This window comes from Macaca nemestrina, chromosome 4 (assembly GCF_043159975.1).
Source record: "Macaca nemestrina isolate mMacNem1 chromosome 4, mMacNem.hap1, whole genome shotgun sequence".
Taxonomy (NCBI): domain Eukaryota; kingdom Metazoa; phylum Chordata; class Mammalia; order Primates; family Cercopithecidae; genus Macaca; species Macaca nemestrina.
The window spans coordinates 8,822,813-8,848,858 of record NC_092128.1 but is presented as its reverse complement, the minus strand read 5'-3'; the positions used below and the strand labels follow the sequence as shown (position 1 = coordinate 8,848,858).

General features: G+C 39.2%; 2 protein-coding genes and 1 pseudogene across 4 annotated transcripts in view; 1 reads left to right on the top strand and 2 right to left on the bottom strand.

Annotated features, from left to right (window-relative positions):
- The window catches only part of LOC105475002 (GTPase IMAP family member 1-like), a 35,362-nt gene extending 35,242 nt beyond the window's left edge, over positions 1-120 (bottom strand). The window contains exon 1 of the mRNA XM_024790671.2: positions 41-120. The gene's annotated coding sequence lies outside the window, so the exon portion shown is untranslated. The remainder of the gene's footprint in view (positions 1-40) is intronic.
- A 3,923-nt stretch (positions 121-4,043) lies between these two features.
- LOC105475003 (STE20-related kinase adapter protein beta pseudogene) lies at positions 4,044-5,138 on the bottom strand (annotated as a pseudogene).
- A 1,406-nt stretch (positions 5,139-6,544) lies between these two features.
- On the top strand, positions 6,545-16,820 carry LOC105474885 (GTPase, IMAP family member 7). 3 transcript variants are annotated; one of them, XM_011729752.3, is made up of 3 exons: positions 6,545-6,653; positions 11,860-12,783; positions 16,141-16,820. In XM_011729752.3, the coding sequence occupies exon 2, from the start codon at positions 11,901-11,903 to the stop codon at positions 12,777-12,779; it is 879 nt and encodes a 292-aa protein (XP_011728054.1). In that variant the 5' UTR covers positions 6,545-6,653; positions 11,860-11,900; the 3' UTR covers positions 12,780-12,783; positions 16,141-16,820. The 3 variants fall into 3 exon arrangements, with proteins under 3 accessions (XP_011728054.1, XP_011728053.1, XP_011728052.1); XM_011729751.3 differs by lacking the exon at positions 16,141-16,820 and adding an exon at positions 14,357-16,115; XM_011729750.3 differs by lacking the exon at positions 16,141-16,820 and having other exon boundaries at positions 11,860-12,909.
- Positions 16,821-26,046: the final 9,226 nt, after the last annotated feature.

The following is a 26,046-nucleotide window of genomic DNA, read 5'->3' as shown; positions in this document are numbered from 1 at the left end:
AAAGGGAGAGACAGAGGTGGCAGACTTGGAAAACACTTACCTCATGTTACCTATACACTGCAGACAGCCTCACCTTCCAATTCCAAGAAAGGACTGTGCCTTACTAGCAGATACGAAAGTTCTCAGTTGCTGTTGATTTGTGGTTCAGCAGCTCCTCCTCTGCCTATGTATCTGAAAACACTTCCCTCCTAAGTCTTCAAAAAAGGCAAAATCATAAACTTCTGCTACAAAACATCCCTTCCTTCAGGCAGGGATCAATGTGGGGACAGACATTGGGCCTGACCCAGTTTGTCTTTTATCTGGACCGTCAGATAGATGATGGGTGATGAAGGCAGCCAGGGACACCAGCACTAGGGCCTTATCTAGACTGTGATATCTGAGAGTGGTTTTCATTTAATCAGGTACAATAAGGCCACTACTGAGGAATAGTGATTAATATTCTATGTGAGACTAATGCCTCCAAAACCCTCCCAAGAAAATTGACATTGTACCTGTCATCCAGGCTCCTAGTCTCACAGGCAGTAAGTAAGTCTGCTACCTGTCAGGCTGGGAACCTCTGCAAATTTTGGAGACCTCACAAAAAAGTAAAATTCACCTACATTTATAAGAACTGCATGTAAAATCCATTGGAAAAAGTGTCTTTGTCTTGGTTTTCTACATTTGTGATAGAAAACAAATAATAGAACTTTTCAAGATTGTAATTCAAGATTCATTTTGAAAATTTCCAAACGGAAGTTCATTCTTTGGCACTGGTAGTTATTTAACACTGTTAGGCTCTGGATTTCCTGAGCAAGCTTAGGAAGGCCTATCTGGCTAATTAAAACTCTTGCTGTATATTTGTAAATAACCAAGCCATACATAATAATGGTGTTGAGGGATCAAGAATCATTGTTGGAGATTATGTATGATTACAAGGTAGTAAATGACATTAAAATGATCCAACATATGGAAATAAGCAAAATAGATTAATGGGTATTCTTTCTGTGTGATTCGAGGCTTGGCTGATGTCTAAGATACTACAACTCTGTTGAGAGGTAACTTGCAATTTTGCTTATAGACAAGTAAATAATTTTTTTGTCTGGCAGAACATATACCCCAAAATTACATTTTATGACTGATATGGTTTGGGTCTATGTCCCTGCACAAATTTCATGCCAAATTGTAATCCCCAATGTTGGAGGTGGGGCCTGGTAGGAGGTGATTGGGTCATGGGGGTGGTCCTTCAGGAACGGTTTGGCACCATCCTTTGATGCAGTTCTTGTGATAGTGGGTAAGTTCTGACGAGATCTGGCTGTTTAAAAGTGTGTAGCACTGCCACCTTCCACTCTTGCTCCTGCTCCAGCCATATAAGACATACATACTTCCCCTTTTCCTTCCAACATATTGAAAGTTTCCTGAGGTCTTCCAAGAAGCCATCATGCTTCCTGCACAGCCCATGGAACTGTGAGCCAATTACACCTCTTTTCTTTTTAAATTACCCAGTTGCAGGAATTTCTTTATAGGAGCACAAGAACAGACTAATACAATGACCATCTTAGGAACAGTCATTAAATGGGCACACGGGAAACCTTATCCCCTTACAAATGTCCTTTGAACTAATTATAATATCTTACTGGTTTCCTCATTAATCAATAAGTTAAGTAAAATCTTTTACATGTATGTATTTTAAATTTGCATGAAAATCATGACCTTGCTTATTTTTTTCTTTTAATTTTACTTTAACAGGAAACACAGAAATATCACAAGCAAAGCCTCAGGGGTGGGACTATGAGACACAGAGAAGATTAACCAACTTGAGGAGGGATCTGCTGCTGTCTGAATGTTTGTGTATCCTCTTCCAAATTAATGTATTGAAACCTAATCCCCAAGTGATGGTATTAAGAGGTAGGGCCTTTGGAAGGTACTTAGTTCATCATGGTGGAGCCCTCATGAATGGAGTTAGTGCCGTTATAATAGGCTGGAGAGAGACCCTTCACCCCTTCCACCATGTGGGGACACAGCAAAAAGGCACCATCTATGAATCAGGAAACAGGCCATCACCAGATAACAAACCTGTCAGTACTTTGATCTTGGATTTCTCAGCCTCCAGAACTGTGAGAAACAAATTTCTGTTGCTTATAAATTACTCATTCTACAGTATTTTGTTATAGCAGTCCATACAAACTAAGATGGGATCATTAAAAGCATTTACTGAGTACCTGTGACATTTCAGAAACTGCCTTTATACCTCTGTCTCCTTTAGCCATGTGAAATAGGTATTAACAGGAACTGTGATTGGAATTTTAGGTAAGCAGAGCTCCACTGAAACATTGTGTTAAATTGCCTCTCAAGGAGAGGAATAGAGGAAGATTTGGCCCAGAAAGAAAGATTGAAACACTGCAACAATAGCTGAATTCCAGGCTTAGCAATAAGGATGCTAAATCTTATGCAGTAAGAGCTTTCCAACTACCATGACATGGACTGTCTGCGTAGGCTTCACCAATTCATTGCAACGGGGACTGGAAAGGGAGAGATCTAGAGTGTTTCACTCTTAAAATGCGTACACTGACCTTTTTTTTAACAACCAATTTTCTATCACAATTTAGAATTGTATCCACTAAAAGAAATGTTCAAGATCTAATCCCTAGTACCCTAATACTTGAGAATGTGACCTTATTTGGAAACAGTCTTTGTGATGTAATCAAGTTAAGATGAGGTTTTGGGGCAAGCTCTTCTAATGCAATGACTTTTATCCTCAGAAAATGAGTGAAATTTGAATAGGCACATGGGGAGAAAACCATGTAGCTGCGGAGGCAGAGATTGAAGGGACACATCTACAAGTCAAAGAGTAGCAAGGATTGCCAGAAACCACTAGAAGCCAGAAAGAGGCAAGGAAGGATCCTCCCCTAGAGTCTTCAGAGAGAGTGTGGCCTTGTTGACACCTTGTGGCCTCAAGAACTGTGAGACAATAATTTTTTCTTGTTTTAAGCTACCCAGTTTGTGGTAATTTTTTACAGCAGTCCTGGAAACTAATACAAACTTGATATTGGGAGGTACCAGTGACTGTTGCTTTATATAGCAAAAGAGTCTTTGTAGATGTGTAGATGTGATTAAATTAAGGCTTTCATAGTGAGGAGACTGGATTATCTAGATGAGTTTAAATCTGAACACAAAGATCTTTCTAAGAGGGAAACAAGAAAGTCAAAGAAGGAAGGCAATGTGAAGATGGCAGCAGAGATTGGTGCTGTGCAGCCACAAGCCAAAGAACACTAGTAGCATAGAGATGCTGGAAGAGGCCAGGAACAGATTCCCCCATGGAGCCTCTAGAAGATGCCCTGCTAATTAACTTGATTTTATCCCCATAATGCTCATTTTGGACTTCTGACTTCCAGAACTGTAAGAGGAAAATTTTATGTTGTTTTATGCCACTACATTTTTGGTAATTTGTCATGATAGCAATAGCAAGCTGATACTCGAAGGTTACATAGTTAATTTGTGTAAGAGCTAGAACAGTACTATACCTTTCATCTCCTGTTATTATTTCTGCACTATCTTAGTAAGTTAAGCTTTGCATTTATCTAGCATTGTGGCAGCAGAAAAAAAGCCCCGAGTTTTGTGCACACACACATATACACATACACACAAAATCAAAAACATAATATTCCTTTTTTATTTTTATTTTTAAACACAGTATTCTTTTTTATATATTTCAAGTGAATCATTTAATGTGAGTGAGGCTGAGTTAGATGTTACCATAAGTATTAACAGAAGAAAAAGGGAAAGTAAAGACATTTTCCCTCTACCATGAAAGGGTCTGATGCAAGATAAACTAGCCTGTTGGTTTAACAATAGCTCATTAAAAAGGCCAGAGAATCTGGGAGAAGATGTATTTGGAAGCACTATCCTCTGAAGGACCATTCCCAAGAGGACAGCAAAATACTGAAAAAATTAACTGACTCAAAAATTATATTGAGAGATCAAGAGAGTTAGTCACAGCTTAGAATAATTTCCAGAATAAATAACACTAGCTAGATTAGTAGTTCTGATGTTTCCTTGGAGTTGTCATAGCACTCTGTGTGAACCGAAGGGACTACAAACTGATGCCCCTTTGAACAGAGTGATTTTAAAATAATAGATTCTCCAGTGCGCCAACTGTGTTTTCAAGTATAATTCTGGTATTTGTACCTAGCAATACAGAAGAAAAAGCAGCAAGGAGAAAGTGTCAAGTATATAGGACATAAAATGATTTGGCAGCCCTAGAATTCCCAATATGAGTCTTTTTCATCAGGAAAATCACAATCTGGCTCAGTCCAGGGTAACACTGGAGGCAATGACACTGACGGCTTGTTGTAAGCAGGAGGCAACAGTGAAAGTATTGAATCCTGGCTATCTTCTTTCATCTGTTTGAAGAAAACATGGGACTATAAACTGCTTGCTGATGGCCTTTTCTCCAGATCTTGTTGCAAACACAGTGGTAAAAAGCTAAAGAAGGCAGGAGAGACGGTTTTTGAGGATGGTGTGTGTAATCGGTCACTATTTACTGTGTGAGTTCCACTGGAGATAAGCACACTTGCTCCAATCCCAGAGTCTACACCTGACCGGGAATCTTTCATTTTGGATTCTGATTGTGGGAAAATACTGATATCCAATGGGCTATAAGGGGGAACTTTCAGTTTCTGTAACAGCATCTGAGTTCTCTTCATATCCTGGAAAGGCACCTGCGTACTGGCTAATTCACATGTTGTAATCCCAACACTGTAAATATCTGACTTCACATTATACCCATGTAAATCCTGTCTCAGTAGTTCTGGACTCAGCCATGGTTGCACTGATGTGCTGAACTGTGGGAAATCATACACAGCCCTATGGCTCTGTCCATGCTTAACCAAACTATGCAGATGAGACAGGCCAGAGAGGGTCACTAGGCCATCATCAGAAATGAGGATATGGCTGGCTTTACTACTCCTATGAATACAGCCATATTGGTGCAGATAGTTCAGTCCTCTCACTGCTCCAAAGAGAATGTTTCTTATTAAAGTTTTACCCATTCCTTCAGGAAAATAGGCCCTCAAGAGTTGACTTGCTGAACCATAGGCCATAAATGAAGAAATAACTCAAAGCCAGCTGTCAACACTGAAAACTGTCCAATAAGTTGTAATATTGGGATGCCAGAAAAAGTGGGATAGAATCATGGCTTTCTGTAAAACTTTCAGACATTCTTCATTGCAGTTTTCCAGATTTGTAACTTTTATAGTTACCAGTGTTCCTGTAGGAGTATGCCGTGCAAGATGGACAGAAGTCAAGTTGTCAAATCCTCTTCCTATTTCTACTTGGAGCTCATAGTGAGAAATGTTGATGGAACATACTACTTCACTGGCTCTAGTGGATGGACCCGACCAGGAAAGGGTTGGCTCATCGACCAAGTATTGATGGATGCTGGTTTCAGGTTTGTGTTTTGGGTTTGAGTGATCCAACTTGTGTTCTTGAAGTGCAGAAACAATCCAAAGGAGACACCAAATCGCTTTAGTTCACAGAAAGTGACAAAAATCCAAATATTCCAAAGAAGGCTTTTGTTTCATCTTCCTTTCAAGATGCAGATACATCATACCTAGCGGCAACCACGGCCAGCGACTCCCTTCAGGCTGCCAGTGGTGCGGACTTGGGCAGGTGCCGGAGCCCGGATCATGGAGGGGCAAGGCGAGTGCTCTAGGCCCGCTCCTGGCATGGGGTGCTGGAGGGTGGCAAGGCCGCGACAGGGGCTATGGGCTTGGAACTCTAAACATAGTATTCTTATGGAGCCAACCGGAATATCTGGTCAACTGCGAGAGCTTTGGGAGCATGCCTCTCACCTCAAGAAACCTCCAGAGCAGATTGGAACCATCCACTGGGTAAATTTGGGAAAATCTATCTCTGCCTGAGACTGGAGTAGGAAGATGTGGGGTAGAGAGGAAGGTGGGGAAGGGATGTAGGATCTATTCCATGGGTGCATCTTTACTTGTTAGGTCATGCGTATTTTCAAACTTGGAAGAATTATATGAAAAGCAACTAGAGAAACTATGTGGTCAAGGGCAGATTATTTTTCCAGGCCTCACCTTCCTTTTTTTCCGTGGTTCCTAATGATTTAGACTCTGCCTTTGAGCCTCAGTGCTGTTAACTTTTGAATGAGTAACTTGAGGCCTTCCTGAAAGACTACAATTAAAAACCCATATTACACAATCAGTAAGAACCCCCAGCTCTACGCTTGGAAACAGCAAGGTATATGCCTGTCTCCCTTCTTCCCCAAATCACCCCTCAGCCTCCCACTCCACCCAGGGAAGACAATCAGATCCTGTGCCTTGTTTTCTAGGCAATATTTGGGTCGTTTAATAAGGCTTTTTTGCACCCATCACTATAACCTGAAGCAAAAATTGTAGCTTTGGAAATGGTGTTTACAGCAGGCCCATGGGCAAAAGGTTTCAACCAGCAAAATTGAAGCAATCACCAGATTATGGATCAGTATTTCTGTTTCTTTAAAGACAAACTTTTTTTGTGTGTGTGGCTCCACCCAGTCTGAGCTTCCTGACTTAGAGGCTTTGGTGGGGGTGCAGGCACTTCTGCCTCACAGTCAAAGCAAAAGCAACAGCTCAAGCAGCCTCCTTGGAGAAAATCTGAAAATTCAACTTGTTCAAGAGAAGGTGAGCCTGGCTGAGAAGAGGGCCTGGGGCTATCAGGCCGTGAAGGGCAGTGAGGACAGGGTGTGTGGGTGGAGTGGACTCTGCCCTTAGGAGGGACAAGGCACTGTGCCAGCAGCACTGCAGAGAAGGGACTGTGGGAGGGGTGAGTAGGAAGGGGAGTGAGGAGATTTATTTGCACTTGAAAACTCAACTTGTTCAAGAGAAGATGAGCCTGGCTGAGAAGAGGGCTTGGTGCTATTGGGCTGTGAAGGGCAGTGAGGACAGGGTGTGTGGGTGGAGTGGACTCTGCCCTGAGGAGGGACAGGGCACTGTGCTAGCAGCACTGCATAGAAGGTGTTGTGGGAGGGGTGAGAAGGAAGGGCAGTGAGGAGATGTGTTTGCGGAGTCTATGCATCTCATATGTAACAGAACATGTGTGGCTGCATAGTGCACCCTCCACTCACTGGCTGTTGTGATAGACACAGAGTATTGCCTGATAACCTGCATAAGAAATTAAGGGCTCCTAAGGCAGATTTGTAGAGGTGACAGGCAATTTAGGGTCCACCTGTCTAAGTCCCTCTTCTTACTGAAAAAGAATCAGAATCCCAATTCAAGGGGTACCCAGAATCCTAACCCAGAATCCCAAATCCAAGGGGTACCCAGACCACTCATGGCAGAGGAACACTAGAATTCAGCCTGCTGAGTTTTTCCAGCATTAAGCAGAGACAAGCTGTGTCCCTAACAGTATAACTTGTGGGGCTGCTCCGCCATTCAATACAAAAAGAGTTGCTATAAAAGACCTTTATAGAAATCACTCTATGAAAGCCTAAGGACAACCCTGCAAGATTGGTTTTATTTTCCCTTTTTATAGCGGAGGGAACTAAATCTCAAGGAGCTTATGAAATTTTCTAGAACTGTTGGGTCTGGCCACAGTTTAGAACTGTCCACCTCTGTTGTAAATGCTTTTGTCACTTCTCAGCCTGTCTCTTAGCTGGAGGTCCTCTGGATCTCCAAGAACCACTTCAGAAAGTTTTAAAGTGATTTTTCTGACTGTCTCTCTCACGTTTGGCTTCTCAATATGGGAGAGATGGAAAAGTCCATGAGAAATGCAGAGCCCTCCTCACGGTTCCCTTATCACAGGCTGGCTCCCAGCTCACTTTTTTGCAGAAAGTGTGGATCATCTCCTTTGCCCTCCACTGGTCTATCTCTGATGCCATGTCAATGAAAATTTAGAATCATGGCCTGAGAGTAACCAAGAACAGGCGGTAGAGTGCATGGTTAAGAGTGAGCATGGTAGAGTCAGACAGACTTTGAATCGAATGTCTTCTCTGCCCAATACCTATTAGCACAGTGACCAGAGGCATGTTTCCCAGAATTTTTGAGCCACACCAGCTTCCTCATTTAAAAAATTAGAATAATAAAATTAGTTTCACTGTAGAGTATTTTTGAAGAGTAAACGAGATATACAAAACATGTTTTATCAGGGTGTTCTGATATGCATTATATACTCGATAGTGGTTACACTATACATGGGTTCATTTTTTTATTTGAGGAAAATTTATACTTATTCAAAGGTAAAAATAATATAAGGAACTTCCTTGTACCTATACTACAATCTAACAGTTGTCAATTTATGCCAGTCTTGTTCAACTATCTGCTCCTATTCTCAACTCTATCACAGATTATTTTGAAGCAAATGTCAGACATTACATCATTTTATCAGTAAATATTTGCGTATGTGTCTCTGAAAGATAAAGACCATTTAAAAGCATTTCCACAATTTCATAAACAGGCTTCAAAAGACAATTATAAATTTTAATACTACCAGTTGTATTCAGATTTCCCTGAAGATCTCATAATTTTTAAAATCATTTGAGGTAGGATCTAAGTAAAATTCATACATTACAATTGTTTGACATCTCTTAAGTTTCACTTAATGTTGTGTTAAATTTCTTTGTTTAAGGAAGGGAAGGTCTTTTGTCCAACAGAACTGGACAGTATTCATACTGCTGAATGCATCCTAACAATGTCATTTAACATTCACTTCTAGCTCTAGTGTTTTCTGTGAATTTATATTAATGGGGAGGTTGGATCAGATTAAAGTTTGACTTTGTTTTTTTAGTGGGAATACTTCATAGATGCTATCCTAAACTTCCATTAGAAGGCACATAATATTTGAGTGTCTCTCTTTTTGTGATGTTAGCAGGTGTTAATGATTGTCTAGAATGAATTTGTTTCATTAAAAGTAACCAAAAGATGATATTCTATCATTCTTTATTCATTTATTAGATGGAATAGTCCTATGCAAAGGAACTTTCATTCAGCGATTCTTTCACTTTTGTGAGATATAGTTAAAAGATGAGATGTATGAAAGACAAAATAAATGCTTCTTTCCCTTTAGTTGTCATTGTTCAGCATGATGAGTCACTTTCCTAGCATACTTCCAAGGGAGCAATTAGCTTCTTTCAGGAACATGGTGTTGTTATAAACTACTGGATTTCAATATATTTGGTATATTTTAATCCATTGGAACAATCTTTATTAGTGATGCTCAAATTGTTCCATCTTTGTCCAGTTGGAACCTCTTTAAGATAGCTTCCAAGTTCTTCTGATAAAACTAAGTAATTTTTGATAACATCCCTGCTTTCTAGTATGAAAGATGTTATAGGCTAAACTTGTATGTTTACTGGCCCAGACCTGCAATCAGTACTTTTTCCTAGTAGTCCTAATTTATTTTGTGGGAAATGCCATTTGAAGATCACAATCTGGGTGTTAAGTGCACTCATTGCTACTTGGCTGACCATGGTTTATGCCTTTTAGATGGACTTCAAAACAGTACACACACATACACACACACACACACACAGTGAAATTATTAATACTATATTTTCAAGCCTCTCAGGACAAATCTTTGTGTGGTTCATCCTTGACACAAAATACAATTAGGTTTATTTGTTCCATTTCTTTTAACTTTTACTGGTGTTTTAAAATATAATTGTTATTGTACAATTATGTAAACCATTGAAATGGTCTCAAGATCAAATTTGCAAAAACAAAGGATATTCAAAGAAGTCTAATGACCATTTTCTGTTCCTGTCCCTTGTACCTTGTTCCTCCCATCTTCATATAAATAATTCTTTCATTTGTTTAGTTTTCAAATGGTTCTGCCATTGCTTTTTCACATGCACATAAAAATTATTTATACATAAAACTAATATTCCTTCTTACTATATAAATGGTAGTAAAAGATACGTTATTTTCTTCACTTGGCTTTTTTCACTTAACAGTATATCCCAGAGATCTCTTCATACTGGTATATCGATCTATTTCTCATTCCTTTTTGCAGTTGGATAGTACTTTTCTGTATGAATATACCTTAGTTTATTCAACTGGTCCCCACTGATGGCCATCTGATAGGGTTTTGATCTTCTGCTATTACTAATAGTACTGCATGAATAACCACATGCATATATCTTTCTGTATTTTTGTCAGTGCAGCGCTGGGATAAATCCTAAAATTGGGATTGATAATCAAAGAGTAAATGCATGTGTAATTTTCCAAGGTATTGCTACTTTCTCCTCTATAGGTGTTAGGTTGTTTTCCCCTTCACACTAGTCATGCAGGACATTACCTGTTTTCCCCATACCTTTACCACCAGATTACGCTGGGAAATGTGTGGATTTTTGCCATACCTATAGTTGAGAAAGAGTTATCTCTGAGAATTTTTTATTTTTTCTATGTTTTTAATTTATTCTTCTCTATTGTGAGTGAACTTGGATATCTTTTTATGTATTCAAGGATAATTTGCATTTTTTCCTTGGCTGCGTATTTATATTTTGCCCAATTTTCTATCAAGTCATTGGTCTTTTGTTTCTTTACTTTTAGATATTCTTCGTACAATAGGAAAAGTAGCCGTCTTTGAGATAAATTGGAAAAAATGTTTTCCTAGTTTGATATTTGTGTTTTGTCTATAGTGTTGTATGGCTTACATAATTTTTTAGATTTTTGTGTAATCAAACTTACCAGTCTTTTCCTTATACTATTTTAAATCTTAGTTATTAACATCCTCTCCACTCCCAGGTTACAAGGAATTTACCTGTGTTTCTCTTATTATTTATATGGGATAGTTTTTTACATTTAAATTTCTGATCTATTTGGAATTTGTATGACATTTTAAGGATAAAATTGCATTAAATTATATGGTGGTATAGTTTTTTCAGTGTTACTAATAAAAGTGTCCATCATCTTTCCCATTGGTATGAGGTGTTGCTTCACAGAATGTAAGTTAATGTAATTGAATTGAATATAAATGAATGTAAAATGAGCAATGGCCTATTTGTGAATTCTGTTTCTGTTTCATGGCCCGTCTCTGTTCACTCACCAATATCATACTGCTTTAATTATAGAGATTATAATGTTTAATTGTCTGGTAGAGCTAATCTTTCCCTGTTCTTCCTTTCCTTGATTGTCTAGGCTAACTTGCACTTTCCTTCATCCAAATGAACTTTATAATCAACTATTTTAGTTCCAGAAAAAAAATAAAGATGACAAAATTAAAAAATTATATTTATATAAAATCATGTTAAAGAAATATATATTTTTTCTGTTCTACAAACTACTTTAAACACGAATCCGTGTTAAATTTGGCCAAATATCTTTCCTGCATCTAGCTAATTTTCTTCTTAACCTATTAATGGGATGTGTTGTAACAATCAGCATTCTCATATTTGACCCACCATAGTATTTCTGAAATAAATCACACTTAATCACAGTCTATTATTTATTAGAGTCTAATAATTTATTTAGGATTTTTATATTAATATTCACAAATGAGACACATCTGTAGTTTTCTTTATTGATGAAATATTTGTCAGCCTTTGGAATCAATATACTTGCTTCATAGAAAAAAATGTAACTTTTTCCTTCTTTTTATATGGCCAGGAGCAGTTTTAGGTAGCTTTGAGATGATCAGATCTTAAAAGGTTTAATAGAATCCCCCTGTGAAACCATCTATACCTGGTACTACTTTGTGGGGAAACTCTTCAACTGCTTTCTCTATTATTTCTTCCATATTAATCGGACTATTTCATCCTTCTGTCTTTACTGGGATTAATATGGATAATAGGATGTTACAAATTTTCAGGAAGAAAGAGAAAGCAGAAAAGAAGGTTGGGAATGGATCCCACTTACCAAAATCGGCTTTTTTTCCTATCTTCCCCTCTTTAAGGTCTTGTACGTGCCTAAGTTCCAGAGCCTCCTGACGTGAGCATGGCTGAGAGTGAGGACCCCTCTCTCAGGATCGTTCTGGTAGGGAAAACTGGAAGTGGGAAAAGTGGAACAGCGAACACCATCCTTGGAAAGAAAATCTTTGAGTCTAGAATTGCTGCCCAAGCTGTTACCAAGACCTGTCAAAAAGCATCCCGGGAATGGCAGGGAAGACACCTTCTTGTTGTTGACACTCCAGGGCTCTTTGACACCAAGGAGAGGCTGGAAACCACCTGTAGGGAAATCAGCCGCTGCGTCATCTCCTCCTGCCCAGGGCCCCATGCTATTGTCCTGGTTCTGCAGCTGGGCCGCTACACAGAGGAAGAGCAGAAAACTGTTGCATTGATCAAGGCTGTCTTTGGGAAGCCAGCCATGAAGCACATGGTCATCTTGTTCACTCGCAAAGAAGAGTTGGAGGGCCAGAGCTTGAGTGACTTCATAGCAGATGCGGATGTGAACCTAAAAAGCATCGTCCAGGAGTGCGGGAACCGCTGCTGTGCCTTTAGCAACAGCAGCCAAACCAGTGAGGCAGAGAAGGAAGGTCAAGTGCAGGAGCTGGTGGAGCTGATAGAGAAAATGGTGCAGTGCAACAAAGGGGCCTACTTTTCTGACGCCATATACAAGGACACAGAGGAAAGGCTGAAACAACGGGAAGAGATTTTGAGGAAAATCTACATTGATCAATTAAGTGAAGAAATTAAACTAGTAAAAGAGGATGAGCATAAATCAGAGGCAGAAAAGGAGGAAAAAATAAAATTATTAAAAATAAAATGTGATGAAAAAATAAAAAATATAAGGGAAGAAGCTGAAAAAAATATATTTGCAGATGTTTTAAATAGGATTTTGAAGATGATTTCAAAAATATGGCATTTCTTTTGGTAGTAATGTAAGTTTTATTCTTCTTAATTTACTATGATTTGTTAATGTGATGAATTGTATTTTGCAAGATAGTTACAGAAATACCTACCTCCCTTTAGCTTTATTAAGGTATCATTGATAAATAAAAATTAAATGTTTAATGTGTATAATGTGATTTTTAATATATATGTGTATATATACACATATACATTGTGAAATAATTAAATCAAGGTAATTAACACATCTAGCACCTCTCAGTTACTATTTTCTTTGGTATGGTGAGAACATTTAAGGTCTACTCTCTTAGCAGATTGCAAAAATGCAATACAGTATTATTAAGTATAGTTGTCATGCTGTATGTTAGATCTCCAGAGGTTATTCATCCTGCATAACTAAAGTTTTGTACCCTTTGACGAACATTTCCCCATTTCCCCCAACACCCAGCCCCTGGCAACCAACATTCTATTCTTTGCTTCTGTGCATTCTACTTTATCAAATTCCACATGGAAGTGAGATCAAGCAGTGCTTGTCTTTCTGTGCTTAGCTTACTTTACTTAGCATACTGTCCTCTGGGTTCATTGATATTGTTGCAAATGACGCGATTTACTTCTTTTTCAAGGTTGAATAATGTTCCATTGTTAATGGAATGTTAATAGTGCACCACATTTTCTTTATCCATTCATCTGTCCATGGACGCACTTGAGTTATTTCTATATCTTGGCTATTGTGAATAATGTTGCAGTGAGCCTGGGAGTGCAGATATTTCTATAATAATGCTCATTGCAGCATTATTCACAATGGATAAAGATACATTTCAGTGGAATATATATATATATAATATACATATATATTATATATATATAGTTGTTTATAAGCCACCTAGTTCATGATATTTTTATAGCAGCCCGAATGGGCTAATACCTAAAGGAAATTAAATATATCTTTATCCACTAGAATATATATATTCAGTGGAATATATATTCAGGGGTCTCTCTTCAGCCTCTTTTATGAGGGCATTAATTTCATTTCTGGAGGCTCTGACCCGATGACCTAATCACTTCCCTAGGGCCTACCTCCTTATACTATCCCATTGGGAGTGAGGATTTCAACATATGAATTTTGGGGGGATGTAATCATTTAGACCATAACATTCTGTTCCTGGCTCCCCAAAATGTATGCCCTTATCACATGCAAAATACATTACTTTCATCCCAGTAGCCTCAACAATCTTGTTTCAGGATCAATTTTCACATGTAACTCCAAAGTCTCATCTAATTATCATCTAAATCAGATATGGGTGAGACTTAAGGTATAATTCATTCTGAGGCAAATTGCTTTCCAGTTGTGAATCAGTGAAATCAAGTAAATTATGAGCCTCAAACATATGATGGTGGGGCAGGCATAAAATAGACATTCTCATTCTGAAAGGGAAAAATAAAAATGAATAAAGGAGTGACAGTTACCATGCAAGTCCAAAACCCTGTGACTCAAGAATAATCTTTTTTGGTTTGATGCTCTCAAGGCCCACTGATATGGAGGTCCTGCCTTTTGGACCCTTTTTGGTAGTAGTCCAGCTTCCAAAGCTTTGCCTGTCCCCACAGCTTTGCTGAGCTCAGCACACACCACACCAGAGCCTGCCAGAGCAGCACCGAGGGGAGCCGAGCAGCATGGCAACAGAGTGTGGGGAGCAGAGTCCACAATGTGAGGTAACTCTGGGCAGCAGTGGCCCCTCCTTTGAAATTGTTCTGATCCCACGGGCCCTAGCATTCTGTGACGGCAGTCAGCCCTACTGATTTCTGAAATGCCTTTGGGGTCATTTTCCCATTGTCCTGGACAATAGGTCCTCGCTTGGGTTTAGATGGCTCACTGCCTTGGTCAATAGCACATGACTTCCATTGAGATGGCTGATCCATACTAATTTTCTTTATCAAATGATCAATAGGCCACATCATTTTCTCTTCTGATAAAGCTTTCTTATCTTTTTCCAATATGGACAGACTAAGAATTTTCTAAATGTTTCAATGCTACTTCCCTTTAACTAACAAATCCATTTTCATTTCTCTCTTCTCACATTTTACTATAGGCAGTGAAGAGAAGCCACACTGTACCTTCAACGCTTTGCTTATAAATTTTCTCAGCCAGATACCCAATTTCATTACTCACAAATTCTACCTTCCACAAAATACTGGAACAAGAACACAACACAGCCAAGTTATTTGCCACTTTATGATAAGGATTTCTGTTCTTCCATTGTCCAAACAACACATTCTTCATTTATCTCTGGTGAGATCTCATCAGAATGGTCTTTACCAGCCATATTTCTACCAATAACCTAAGTTATTAGTATATCCACTTAGGTATTCACTAAGAAAACTGAGGCTTTCTGAACTTCAGCAGAATCATCCTTAATGGTCCATTCATAGCAATGCAGGCTTTTTCTAGCACAAACCTCTCACTCCCAGCCTATACTTATCACCCAGTTCCAAAACTGTTTGCATATTTTAGGTATTTATTACAGCAGCACCTTCAGTTCTTGGTACCAATTTTCTCTTTTAGTTTGGACCGCTATTACAAAATACTATAAGTTGCATGGCTTATAAGCAACAGAAATTTATTTCCTACAGTTCTGGAGGTGGAGAAGTCCAAAGCACTGGCAGATTCAGTGTCTAGTGAAGGCCCACTTCCTCATAGACATCTATCTTTTCACTCTAACCTCACATGGTGAAAGGGACAAGGGTTTTCTCTTGAGCCTCTTTTATTTTTGGTTTTAAACTTCCTATTGAGCCTCTTTTACAAGGGCACTAATCACATTTATGAGGTCACTACCCCCATGACCTAGTCACATTCCAAGAGCCCCACCTCCTGTTATCATCACATTAAGCATGAAGATTTATCATCACATTAAACACATCAATTTTGTGGGAACATAAACAATCAGAATATAACAGATATATACCCAGAAACTTGATGGATTATATGATAGTTCTTATTTTTAATTTTTTGGGGGAACTTCCATCCTGTTTTCCATAATGGCTGTACCAATTTACATTCCCACCAACAGTGTACAAGAGTTACTTTTTCTCCACATTCTTGCCAACACTTGATATCTTTTGTCTTTTTGATAATATACAGGTATGAGATAATATCTCATTGTGGTTTTGATTTGCCTTTCATTGACGATTACTGATGTTGGGCATTTTTTCATACCCTTGTCATAAAGAAACCTGTATGTCTTATTTTGAGAAATGTCTGTTCAGGTCCTTTGCCTATTTTTTAATCGGGTTATTTGTTTAATTGCTCTTGAGTTATTTAAGTTCCTTGTGTATTTTGGATATTAACGCCTTGTGAGATGTATGATTTACAAATATTTTCTCCTATTCCATAGGTTGTCTCTTCACACTATTGATCGCATCTTTTGCTATGCAGGATATGTTTTGTTTGAGGTAACCATGTTTGTCTATTTTTGCTTTTGTGGCCTTTGCTTTTGGTGTCATAAAAAATCATCACCCAGATCAAGATTTTCCCTGTGTTTCTTCTAGTAGTTTACAGTTTTAGGCCTAACATGTAACTATTTAATCAATTTTGAGTTGATTTTTTTTTTAAGATAAGGGCCCAATTTCATTCTTCTGCATGTGGATATCCAGTTTTCCCAACACCGTTATTGAAGAAACTATCCTTTTCTCTTTGTATGTTCTGTGTTCAACTGACCATAAATGTGTAGCCTTATTTCTGTGTTTATTATTCTGTTCATTGGTCTTTATGTCCATTTTTACGCTAGTAGCATATTTTTTTTATTACTATAGCTTTGTTTTAATTATAATAGTATGTTTTGATTGCCACAGCTTTGTTTTGGTTACTATATTTTGAAATTAAGTAGTGTGAGGGCCCCAGCTTTGTTCTTTTTGTTGAAGATTGCTTTGGCTACTTAGGGTCTTTTGTGGTTCCATATAGATTTTAGATTTTTTTAAACTCTTGTGAAAAATGATATTAGAATTTTGACAGAATTTCATTGACTATATAGATTGCTTTGGGTAGTAAAGACATTTTAACAATATCACTTTAATCCATAAACATCACTCTCTCTCTCTCTCTCTCTCTCTCTCTCTCTCTCTCTCTATATATATATATATATATATATATATATATATATATATATATTTGTATCTATTTGTGTCATCTTCAATTTCTTTTATCAACGTTTTATAGTTTTCAGTGGATAGGTCTTTTGCCTCCTTGGTTAAATTTATTCGTGAATATTTTAGGGGTAGCTATTGTAAATAAGATTGTTTCTTTAATTTCTTTTTTGTATAGTGAATTGTTAGTAGGTAGAAACATAACTGATTTCTGTATTTTTTTTTTCAAGTGGAGTCTTTAGTTTTCTATGTATAACATCATGTCATCTGTAAATAGAGGTTATTTTATGTCTTTCTTTCCAATTTGGATATCTTTTATCTCTATTTCTTGCCTAATTGCCCTGGCTAGAACTTCCCACCGTGTTAGAAGTGGCAAGAGTGAGCATTCTTGTCTTGTTCCTGATCGTGCAGGAAATGCTTTCAGCTTTTCAACATTGAGTGTGGTGTTACCTGTGGGCTTGTCATATAAGGCCTTTATTGTGTTGAGGTACATTTTTTCTTTCTTTTTTCAACTTTTATTTTAGGTTCAGGGATACATGTGAAAGTTTGTTACAGAGGTAAACTACCATTTCTAGGTAAATTAAATTAGATTACTTCATCACCCAGGTATTAAGCCCAGTACCCAATAGTGATCTTTTCTGCACCTCTCCCTACTCCCACTATTCACCCTAAAGTAGATCCCAGTGTCTGTTGTTTCCTTCTTTGCATTCACAAGTTCTTATCATTTAGCTTCCCCTTATAAATGAGAACATGCGGTTTTTGGTTTTCTGTTCCTGCATTAGTTTGCTAAGGATTAACAGCCTCCAGCTCCATCCATGTTCCCAGAAAAGGCAAAACTTTATTCTTTTTGTGGCTGCATAGTATTCCATAGTGTATATGTACCATATTTTCTTTATCAAATCTGTCATTGATGGGTATTTAGGTTGAGTCCATGTCTTTGCTATTGTAAATAGAGCTGCAGTGAATATTCATGTGCATGTGTCTTTATGGTAGAATGATTTATATGCCTCTGGGTATATACCAAGTAATGAGATTGCTGGGTTGAATGGTAGTTCTGCTTTTAGCTCTTTGAGAAATTGCCATACTGCTTTCCACAGTTATTGAACTAATTTACACTCCCACCAACAGCATATAAGCATTCCCTTTTCTCTGCAACCTCACCAGCATGCTATTTTTCTGGCTTTTTAATAACAGCTATCTTGACCGGTATGAGATAATATCTCTTTGTGGTTTTCATTTGCATTTCTCTAATGATCAGTGATGTTGAGCTTTTTTTCATATGCTTGTTGGCTGCATATATGCCTTCTTTTGAAAAGTGTCTGTTCATGTCCTTTGCCCACTTTTTAATGGGGTAGTTTTTTATTTCTTGTACATTTGTTTAAGTTCTTTATACATGCTGGATATTAAACCTTTGTCGGATGCATAGTTTGCAAAAATGTATCTGATTCTGTAGGTTATCTGTGACTCTGTCGATATTTCTTTTGCTGTGCAGAAACTCTTATTTAGATAACTGTTTGTCAATTTTTGCTTTTGTTGTGATCGCTTTTGGTGTCTTGGTCATGAAATGTTTGCTCATTCATATGTTGAGAATGGTATTGCCTAGTTGTCTTCCAGGGTGTTCATACTTCTGGGTTTTCCATTTAAGTCTTTAATCCATCTTGAGTTGATTTTTATATATTGTGTAAGGAAAGGGTCCAGTTTCAATGGTTTCAATCTTCCACACATGGCTAGCCAGTTATCCCAGCACCACTTATTAAATAGGGAGTCTTTTCTCCATTTCTTGTTTTTGTCAGCTTTGTTGAAGATCAGATGGTCATAGATGTGTGACCTTATTTCTAGTCTCTCTAATCTGTTCCATTTATCTATGTACCTGTTTTTTTTTTTTTTTTTTTTTTTTTTTTTTTTTTACCAGTACTATGCTGTTTTGGATATTGTATCTCTGTAGTATAGTTTGAAGTGAGTAATGTGATGCCTCCAGCTTTGTTCTTTTTGCTTAGGATTGCTTTTGCTATTTGGGCTCTTTTTTGGCTCTATATCAATTTTAAAATAGCCTTTTTTCTAGTTCTGTGGAGAATGTTGTTGGTAATCTGATAGCAATAGAATTTAATCTGTATATTGCTTTGGGCAGTATGGCCATTTAAACAATATTAATTCTTCATCTTCATGAGCATGGAATGTTTTTCCATTTGTTTGTGTCTTTTCTGATTTCTTTGAGCAGTGTTTTGTAATTCTCAGTGTAGAGATCTTTTACCTCCCTGGTTAGCTGTGTTCCTAGGTATTTTATTCTTTTTATGGCAATTGTGAATGGGATTACCTTTCTCACTTGACTCTTGGTTTGGATCTTGTTGGTGTATAGGAATGCTAGTGATTTTTGTACATTGATTTTTGTATCCCGTAGCTTTGCTGAAGTTGTTTATCAGCTCAAAGAGATTTTGGCCCATGACCATAGGGTTTTCTAGATATACAATCATGTTGTCTGCAAACAGACATAGTTTGACTTCCTCTCTTCCTATTTAGATGTTCTTTATTTCTTTCTCTTTTCTTATTGCTCTGGCCAGTACTTCATCCTATGTTGAATAGAAGTGGCAAGAGAGGGCGTCCTTGTCTTGTGCTTGTTTTCCAGAGGATTTGCTTCCAACTTTTGCCAATTCAGCAATGTTAGCTGTGGGTTTGTCATAGATGGCTCTTACTATTTTAATGTGTGTTCCTTCAATACCTAGTTGATTGAGAATTTTTAACATGAAAGAATGTTGCATTTTGTCAAAAGCACTTTCTGTGTCTATTAATCATGTGGTTTTTGTCTTTAGTTCTGTTCATGTGATGAATCACATTTATTGATTTGTGTATATGGAACCAACCTTGCAACCCAGGAATAAAGCCTAATTGACCATGGTGGAATAGCTTTTTTTTTTGCGGATGATAGGATTTTTTAAAAAATTATTATACTTTAAGTTCTAGGGTACATGTGCACAACGTGCAGGTTTGTTACATATATATATATGTATATATACATGTGTATATATATACACATATATATATATACATGTGCCATGTTGGTGTGCTGCACCCATTAACTCGCCATTTAGATTAGGTATATCTCCTAATGCTATCCCTGCCCCCTACCCCCTCCCCACTATAGGACCTGGTGTGTGATGCTCCCTTTCCTGTGTCCAAGTGATCTCATTGTTCAGTTCCCACCTATGAGTGAGAACATGTGGTATTTGGTTTTCTGTTCTTGTGATAGTTTGCTGAGAATGATGGTTTCCAGCTGCATCCATGTCCCTACAAAGGACGTAAACTCATCCTTTTTTATGGCTGCATAGTATTCCATGGTGTATATGTGCCACATTTTCTTCATCCAGTCTGTCACTGATGGACATTTGGGTTGATTCCAAGTCTTTGCTATTGTGAATAGTGCCACAATAAACATACATGTGCATGTGTCTTTAAAGCAGCATGACTTATAATCCTTTGGGTATATCCCCAGTAATGGGATGGCTGGGTCAAATGGTATGTCTAGTTCTAGATCCTTGAGGAATCGCCACACTGTCTTCCACAATGGTTGAACTAGTTTACAGTCCCACTGACAGTGTAAAAGTGTTCCTATTTCCAGTCTTCAAGTTCTGAGATTCTTTCCTCAGCTTGATTTATTCTGCTGTTAATACTTGTGATATTATTGTATTATGTTATTCAGCTCTGTCAGATGCATTGGTTCTTTTTTATACTGGTTATTTTGTCCTTCAGCTCCCGTATTGCTTTATTGTGATTCTTATTTTCCTTGCATTGGGTTTTGCCATCCTTCTGAATCTCGAAGATTTTTGTTTCTATCCATATTTTGTACTCTATTTCTGTCATTCCAGCCATTTCAGCCTGGTTAAGAACTCTTGTTGGATAACTGGTGTGCCATTTGGAGGACATATGACAATCTGGCTACTTGAGTTATTGGAGTTCTTGCGTTGGTTCTTTCTCATCTCTGCGTGTTGGTGTTCCTTTAACCAGTGTAGATTGAATACATCAATAGACTTCTTTTTCTGGATGTTTTCGCAGGGCCAAGTCTTTGTGCAGGGTCTTTGTTTGAAGCTGACTTCTTGTCTCTGGTTTCAGAGGAGGGCATGTTAGTGAGGTATTTTTGGTGTTAAAGGTTTAGGGTGTGATCCAGCAGGTGGCACTTGTGTTTGTTGGTCAGTTTGTAGACTCTTGCTTGGTTGTGTGGCTCCCCTATGTTTCCTCACAGTTGTGGCCATGTTCCCTCTCAATGCTCTGAAAGTATTGGTTTCTCTCTCCTTTGAGTGCTGGCTGTAGATCGTGGCTTGGTGCTCCTGGGCTGCCCACTGCAGCTCTGGGGTGATCTCAGTGTTGATGTTCCTTCCTCAAATTGGAGGCAGAAAGGAAGGACCTTAGTAGTGGTTGTGGACAAGGGTCTTTTGCTTGTCTCCCAGGGGCCCTACCCCAGAAAGATGCAGGTCAGCAGCTGCTCAGTGCAATTAGCCCAAGATGGAGGGTCTGTGCTGGTGGGCCCAAGCCGGAGATTCCTTGTCTGGTGATGAGCAATGGGGGGTGTGGGGGACCCATGGAAAATTGTCTGGCTTCCTCTTCTTGGGTCAAATGTAGCTTGTTGGAGGTGTGTATAAGGCACTTAGGGTCTTTGTTCCTATGTTAGTCCAAGGGTGGCAAAGGCAGTTCCATTGCAGAGGCAGGGGCAGAGAGGTTTTCAGTTGCCCTGGAAGGTTCTGTCCAGGGAGTTGCTGAGTTGCTATTGGCTTGATAGCTCTGGTGGTGGGTGTCTGGAGGCCAAGCCTGGAGGACCTGTCTGGTAAGGAGATACGGGAATGGGCACCCACATAACAGTCTGGCCACTTTTCCATAGGGCTTCTGCGGTATGCTAGGGGCCCACTCCAGTCCCTAGTCACCTCGGATTTTCCAGTGCCTGGAGATATCACCAGTGAAGGCTGTTAAATAGCAAATATGGCAACGTGCCCATCCCTCTGGGAGCTTCATTCCAGGGAGGTGCAGGCCTGTTGCTAGCCTGAACACACCTGTAGGAGGTGGCCTGAGACCCTGATAGAAAGGCCCCACTCAATGAGGAGAAATGTGATTGGGGACCCACTTTAAAAAGCAGTCTGGCCATCATTTCATAGGGCAGCTAAGCTGTGCTTGGGATCCACTTCAGTTCCCCATTGCCTCAGACACCCCAAAGCCTGAATGTTGGAGTAGCTAAGTTGCCCAAACAGCAAGGATGGTGGCCCACCCTTCATGCTGAGAGCTTCATCCCAATGTATTAAAATCTCTGTTGGCTGGAGAACACTAATGGGGGTGGCTGGAGGCCCTGGTTGGGAAGTCCTACTCAGGGAAGAGTGATGGGATTGGACACCCACTTAAAGAAGCAGTTTGGCCACGTTTTGTTAGAGCAGCTATGCTGTTCTTAGTGGGTCCCTTCTGCCTGTGGTCAGCCAAGACTCTCCAAATTCTGAAGGCTTGGTTGGGGGCTAAGTAGCTCAAACAACAAAGATGAAAGATGGTGGCCTGCCCCTTCTCCTGGGAACTCCATCACTGGGAAGGGCAATGCTGCCACCAGTGGCTGGCTGGAACTCCAAGCTAATGGGTCTTATCCTGTGAGGTGCCATGGAAGTGGGGCCTGCAGGCTGTCACTGCTCAGTCCCCTGGATTCAGCCTCTTTCCTAAGGGTATGTGCAGGGATCTAACCTCCACTTTGCTGGAGTTGCAGCTACTTTTGCCAGAAATCCTGAGTAGCTAAGGTTCTCCGGACTCCATGCATGCCTGAGCAGCTGCTCTGCTGAGATTCCACAGCTCTGTTTGTCCACAAAAGACCCCAGTGGAGTGGGTTCACAAGAAGATCTCCTGGCCCATGGGTTGCAAAAATTTGTGGGAGAAGTGTGGGTTCCTGAGATCGCACATGCACTCACTGCTTCCCTGGGTGGGGGAGATTCCCCTGGCTCTGTGTTGCTCCTGTGTGGGCCGTCATGCTGTCTTGCTTTTCTTCATTCTCCAGGGTCAAATTATTTCCTTGATTAGATGCAATGCAAGTACCTGATGTTTCACTTTGAGATGCTGTATTTACTTGTTCTTTTTGTTCCTCTCCATCAGAGCCATGCATACTAATTGTTTCTCGTTGGCCATCTTGGCCACCATAAAAGTACATTCTTTCTATACTTAATTAGTTGAGCATTTTTGTCATGAAAGGATACTGAATTTTGTCTAGTGCTTTCTTTGCATCTATTGAGATGATCATATGATTTTTATCCATTATTTTGTTAACGTAGTGTGTCACACTTATTTATTTGCATATGTTGAGCCATTTTTGCATTCTAGGGATAAATCCCACTTGCTCAAAGTGTATAATCTTTTTAATGTGCTGTTGAATTCAGTATGCTTGTATTTTATTGAAGAGTTTTACATCTATGTTCATCAGAGATATTGGCCTCTAATTTTCTTTGCTTGTAGTGTCCTCTGGTTTTGGTATTAGGGTAATTGTGGCCTCATAAAATGAGTTTGAAAGTATTCCTTTTCCTTCAATTTTTCAGAAAAGTTTGAGTGGAATTGGCATTACATTCATTTTGCTGTAAGTGTTTGTTAAAATTCACCAGTGGAGCCTTCATGTCTTGAGTTTTTCTTTGTTAGGTGGGGATTTAATCTCCTTACTTGTCATTGATGTATTAAGATTTTCTATTTCTTGGTGATTCAATCTTGATAGGTTGTATATGCCTATGAATTTACTAATTTTATCTAGGCTATCAAATTTATTGGTCTATAATTATTATAACAATTTCTTATGGTCCTATGTATACCTGCAGTGTCAGTTGTAATGTTTCTGCTTTTATTTATAATATTATATAGTTCAGTCTTTTTTCTTAGTTAGTATAACTAAAGGTGTTTCTGTGGCTCCAGACTCCAGGTCTTTCCCATTGTCAGGTGGCCTTTTGTAGCCCCAGGCTCTAGGGCCACCTTGCAGACACAGGTCCTAGTCCAACTCTAGCAATAGGTCTGCCCTCATAGCCTCAGGCTCCAGGTCTGCTCCAGCACCAGGCCATCCTCAAAAAGCCCCAGGCTTCAGACTTGTCCCACAGCCTCAGGTTCCAGGTAAGCCTCTGCAGTCTCATTCTCTAGACTAGCACTCATGGGATGAGGGTTTGTGTTGGATCTGAAGATCAGCCTTAAGGCCTGCTCCAGGGCCAAGCTGGCTCCCATTGCACCCCTGTAGACTCTAGGCCCACAGACTCAGAACCAGGCTCATCCCCATGGTCCCAGATGTGAGGCCCTTCTTAATGATAGGCCTGCCTGCATGGACCTAAGCTCCAGTGCCACCCTAGCGGACCCAGGCTCCAAGCTGGTCATTGTAGATCCAAGCACCAAGCCTGCCCACCTACTTGCTGAGGGACCAGGGTAGCATGCTCAAGGACTCCAATACCAAGCTGTGTTAAGCCATTCTTGCACTGCTGTAAAGAAATACCCATGGCTTAGTAATTTGTAAAGTAAAGAGTTATAATTGACTCATCAACCTGTAGGCTGCATCAAGATGGCTCCAGCATCTGCTTCTGGTGAGGGTCTCAAGAACCTTACAATTATGGAGGAAGATGAAGTGGGAATAGGCAAGTCACATGATAAGAACAGGAGCCAGAGAAGGGGGGTAGGTTCCACACACTTTTAAACAACCAGTTATCTCACATGAACTCAGAGCAAGAACTCACTTATTACCAAGGGGATGGTGCTAAAACCTTCATGAGGGATCTGCCCCCATGATCCAATGACCTCCAACCAGGCCCCACTTCCAACATTGGGAATCACATGTCAACATGAGATTTGGAGGGAACAAACATTTAAACCATATCACAAACCCACTGATAAACCCCATTAGTTAGCTTACCTAGAATCTTCAGGCTGACTGGTGAAGAGCTTTCCCTGTTGAATCCAGTCTGTAAAGACTGAAAAAGCTGCCTACTTCTTTAAATATGCAAACATCAATTTAAGGCCCCAAGGATTACAGATAATCAGAAAAACATGACACCAAAGGAACAAAATAAAACACCATTAACAGACCTTACAGAAATGCAGATCTATGAACTGCCTAAGAGTTTAAAATAATTATCTGAAAGAAGTTTAGTGGGCTACAAGAAAACACAAACTAAACAATAATCAGAATACATAAACAAAGAGTTGTTCAACAAAGAAATAGAAACCGTTAAAAAGAATGAAATTCAGAAGCTGAAGAACACAATAACTGAACTGAAAATTTCAGAGAGCTTCAACAGCAGATTTGAATGATAAGAACTAGTGAGTTCAAAGACAGGTCATTTGAAATTACCCAGTATGAGGAACAAAAAGAAGAATGGAAAAGTGTGAAGAAAGCCTGCAGACTTATGGGACGTCATCAAGTGAACCAACACACATTACGGAAATTTCAGAAGCAGAGAAAGATAAAAACAGCAGAACGTTTATTTAAAGAAACAATAACAGAAAATTCCTCAAATCTGGAGAGGGAAATGAACATCTAGGTCTATAAAGCCTAAAGGACTCTAGACATCATAGACCCAGGATCTAAATTATAACCCTGCTTTCAGGCTTTTGCCCACAAGCCTAGGCCCCAGTGGACCCTGGTGCCAAGTTAGCCCCTATAAACTAGGTAGATTAAATGTAAAGAGATCTTCACTGAGATGCATTATACTCAATTCTCAAAAGTAAAAAAATCAAATATAATTTTCAAATCAGTAAGAGAAATACAGCTTAACAGAAAGAAATCCTTTTTTTTTTCTTTGAGACAGTGTTGCTCTGTCATCCAGGCTGGAGTGCAGTGGTACAATCTTGGCTCACTGCAAACTCCACCTCCTAGGTTCAAGTGATTTTCCTGCCTTAGCCTGCCAAGTAGCTGGGATTACAGGTGCTCACCACCATGCCTGGTTAATTTTTTAGTTTTTAATACAGATAAGGTTTCACCATGTTGTCCAGGCTGTTCTCAAACTCCTGACTTCAGGTGATCTACCTGCCTTGGTTTCCCAAAGTGCTGGGATTACAGGCATAAGCTACTGCACCTGGCCAAGGAATCTTCATAAGACTGTTAGCAGATCTTGCCAGAAACTTTGCAGACTGAGAGAGTGAAATGATATATTCAAAGTGCTAAAAGAAAAAAATTGCCAACCAAGAAT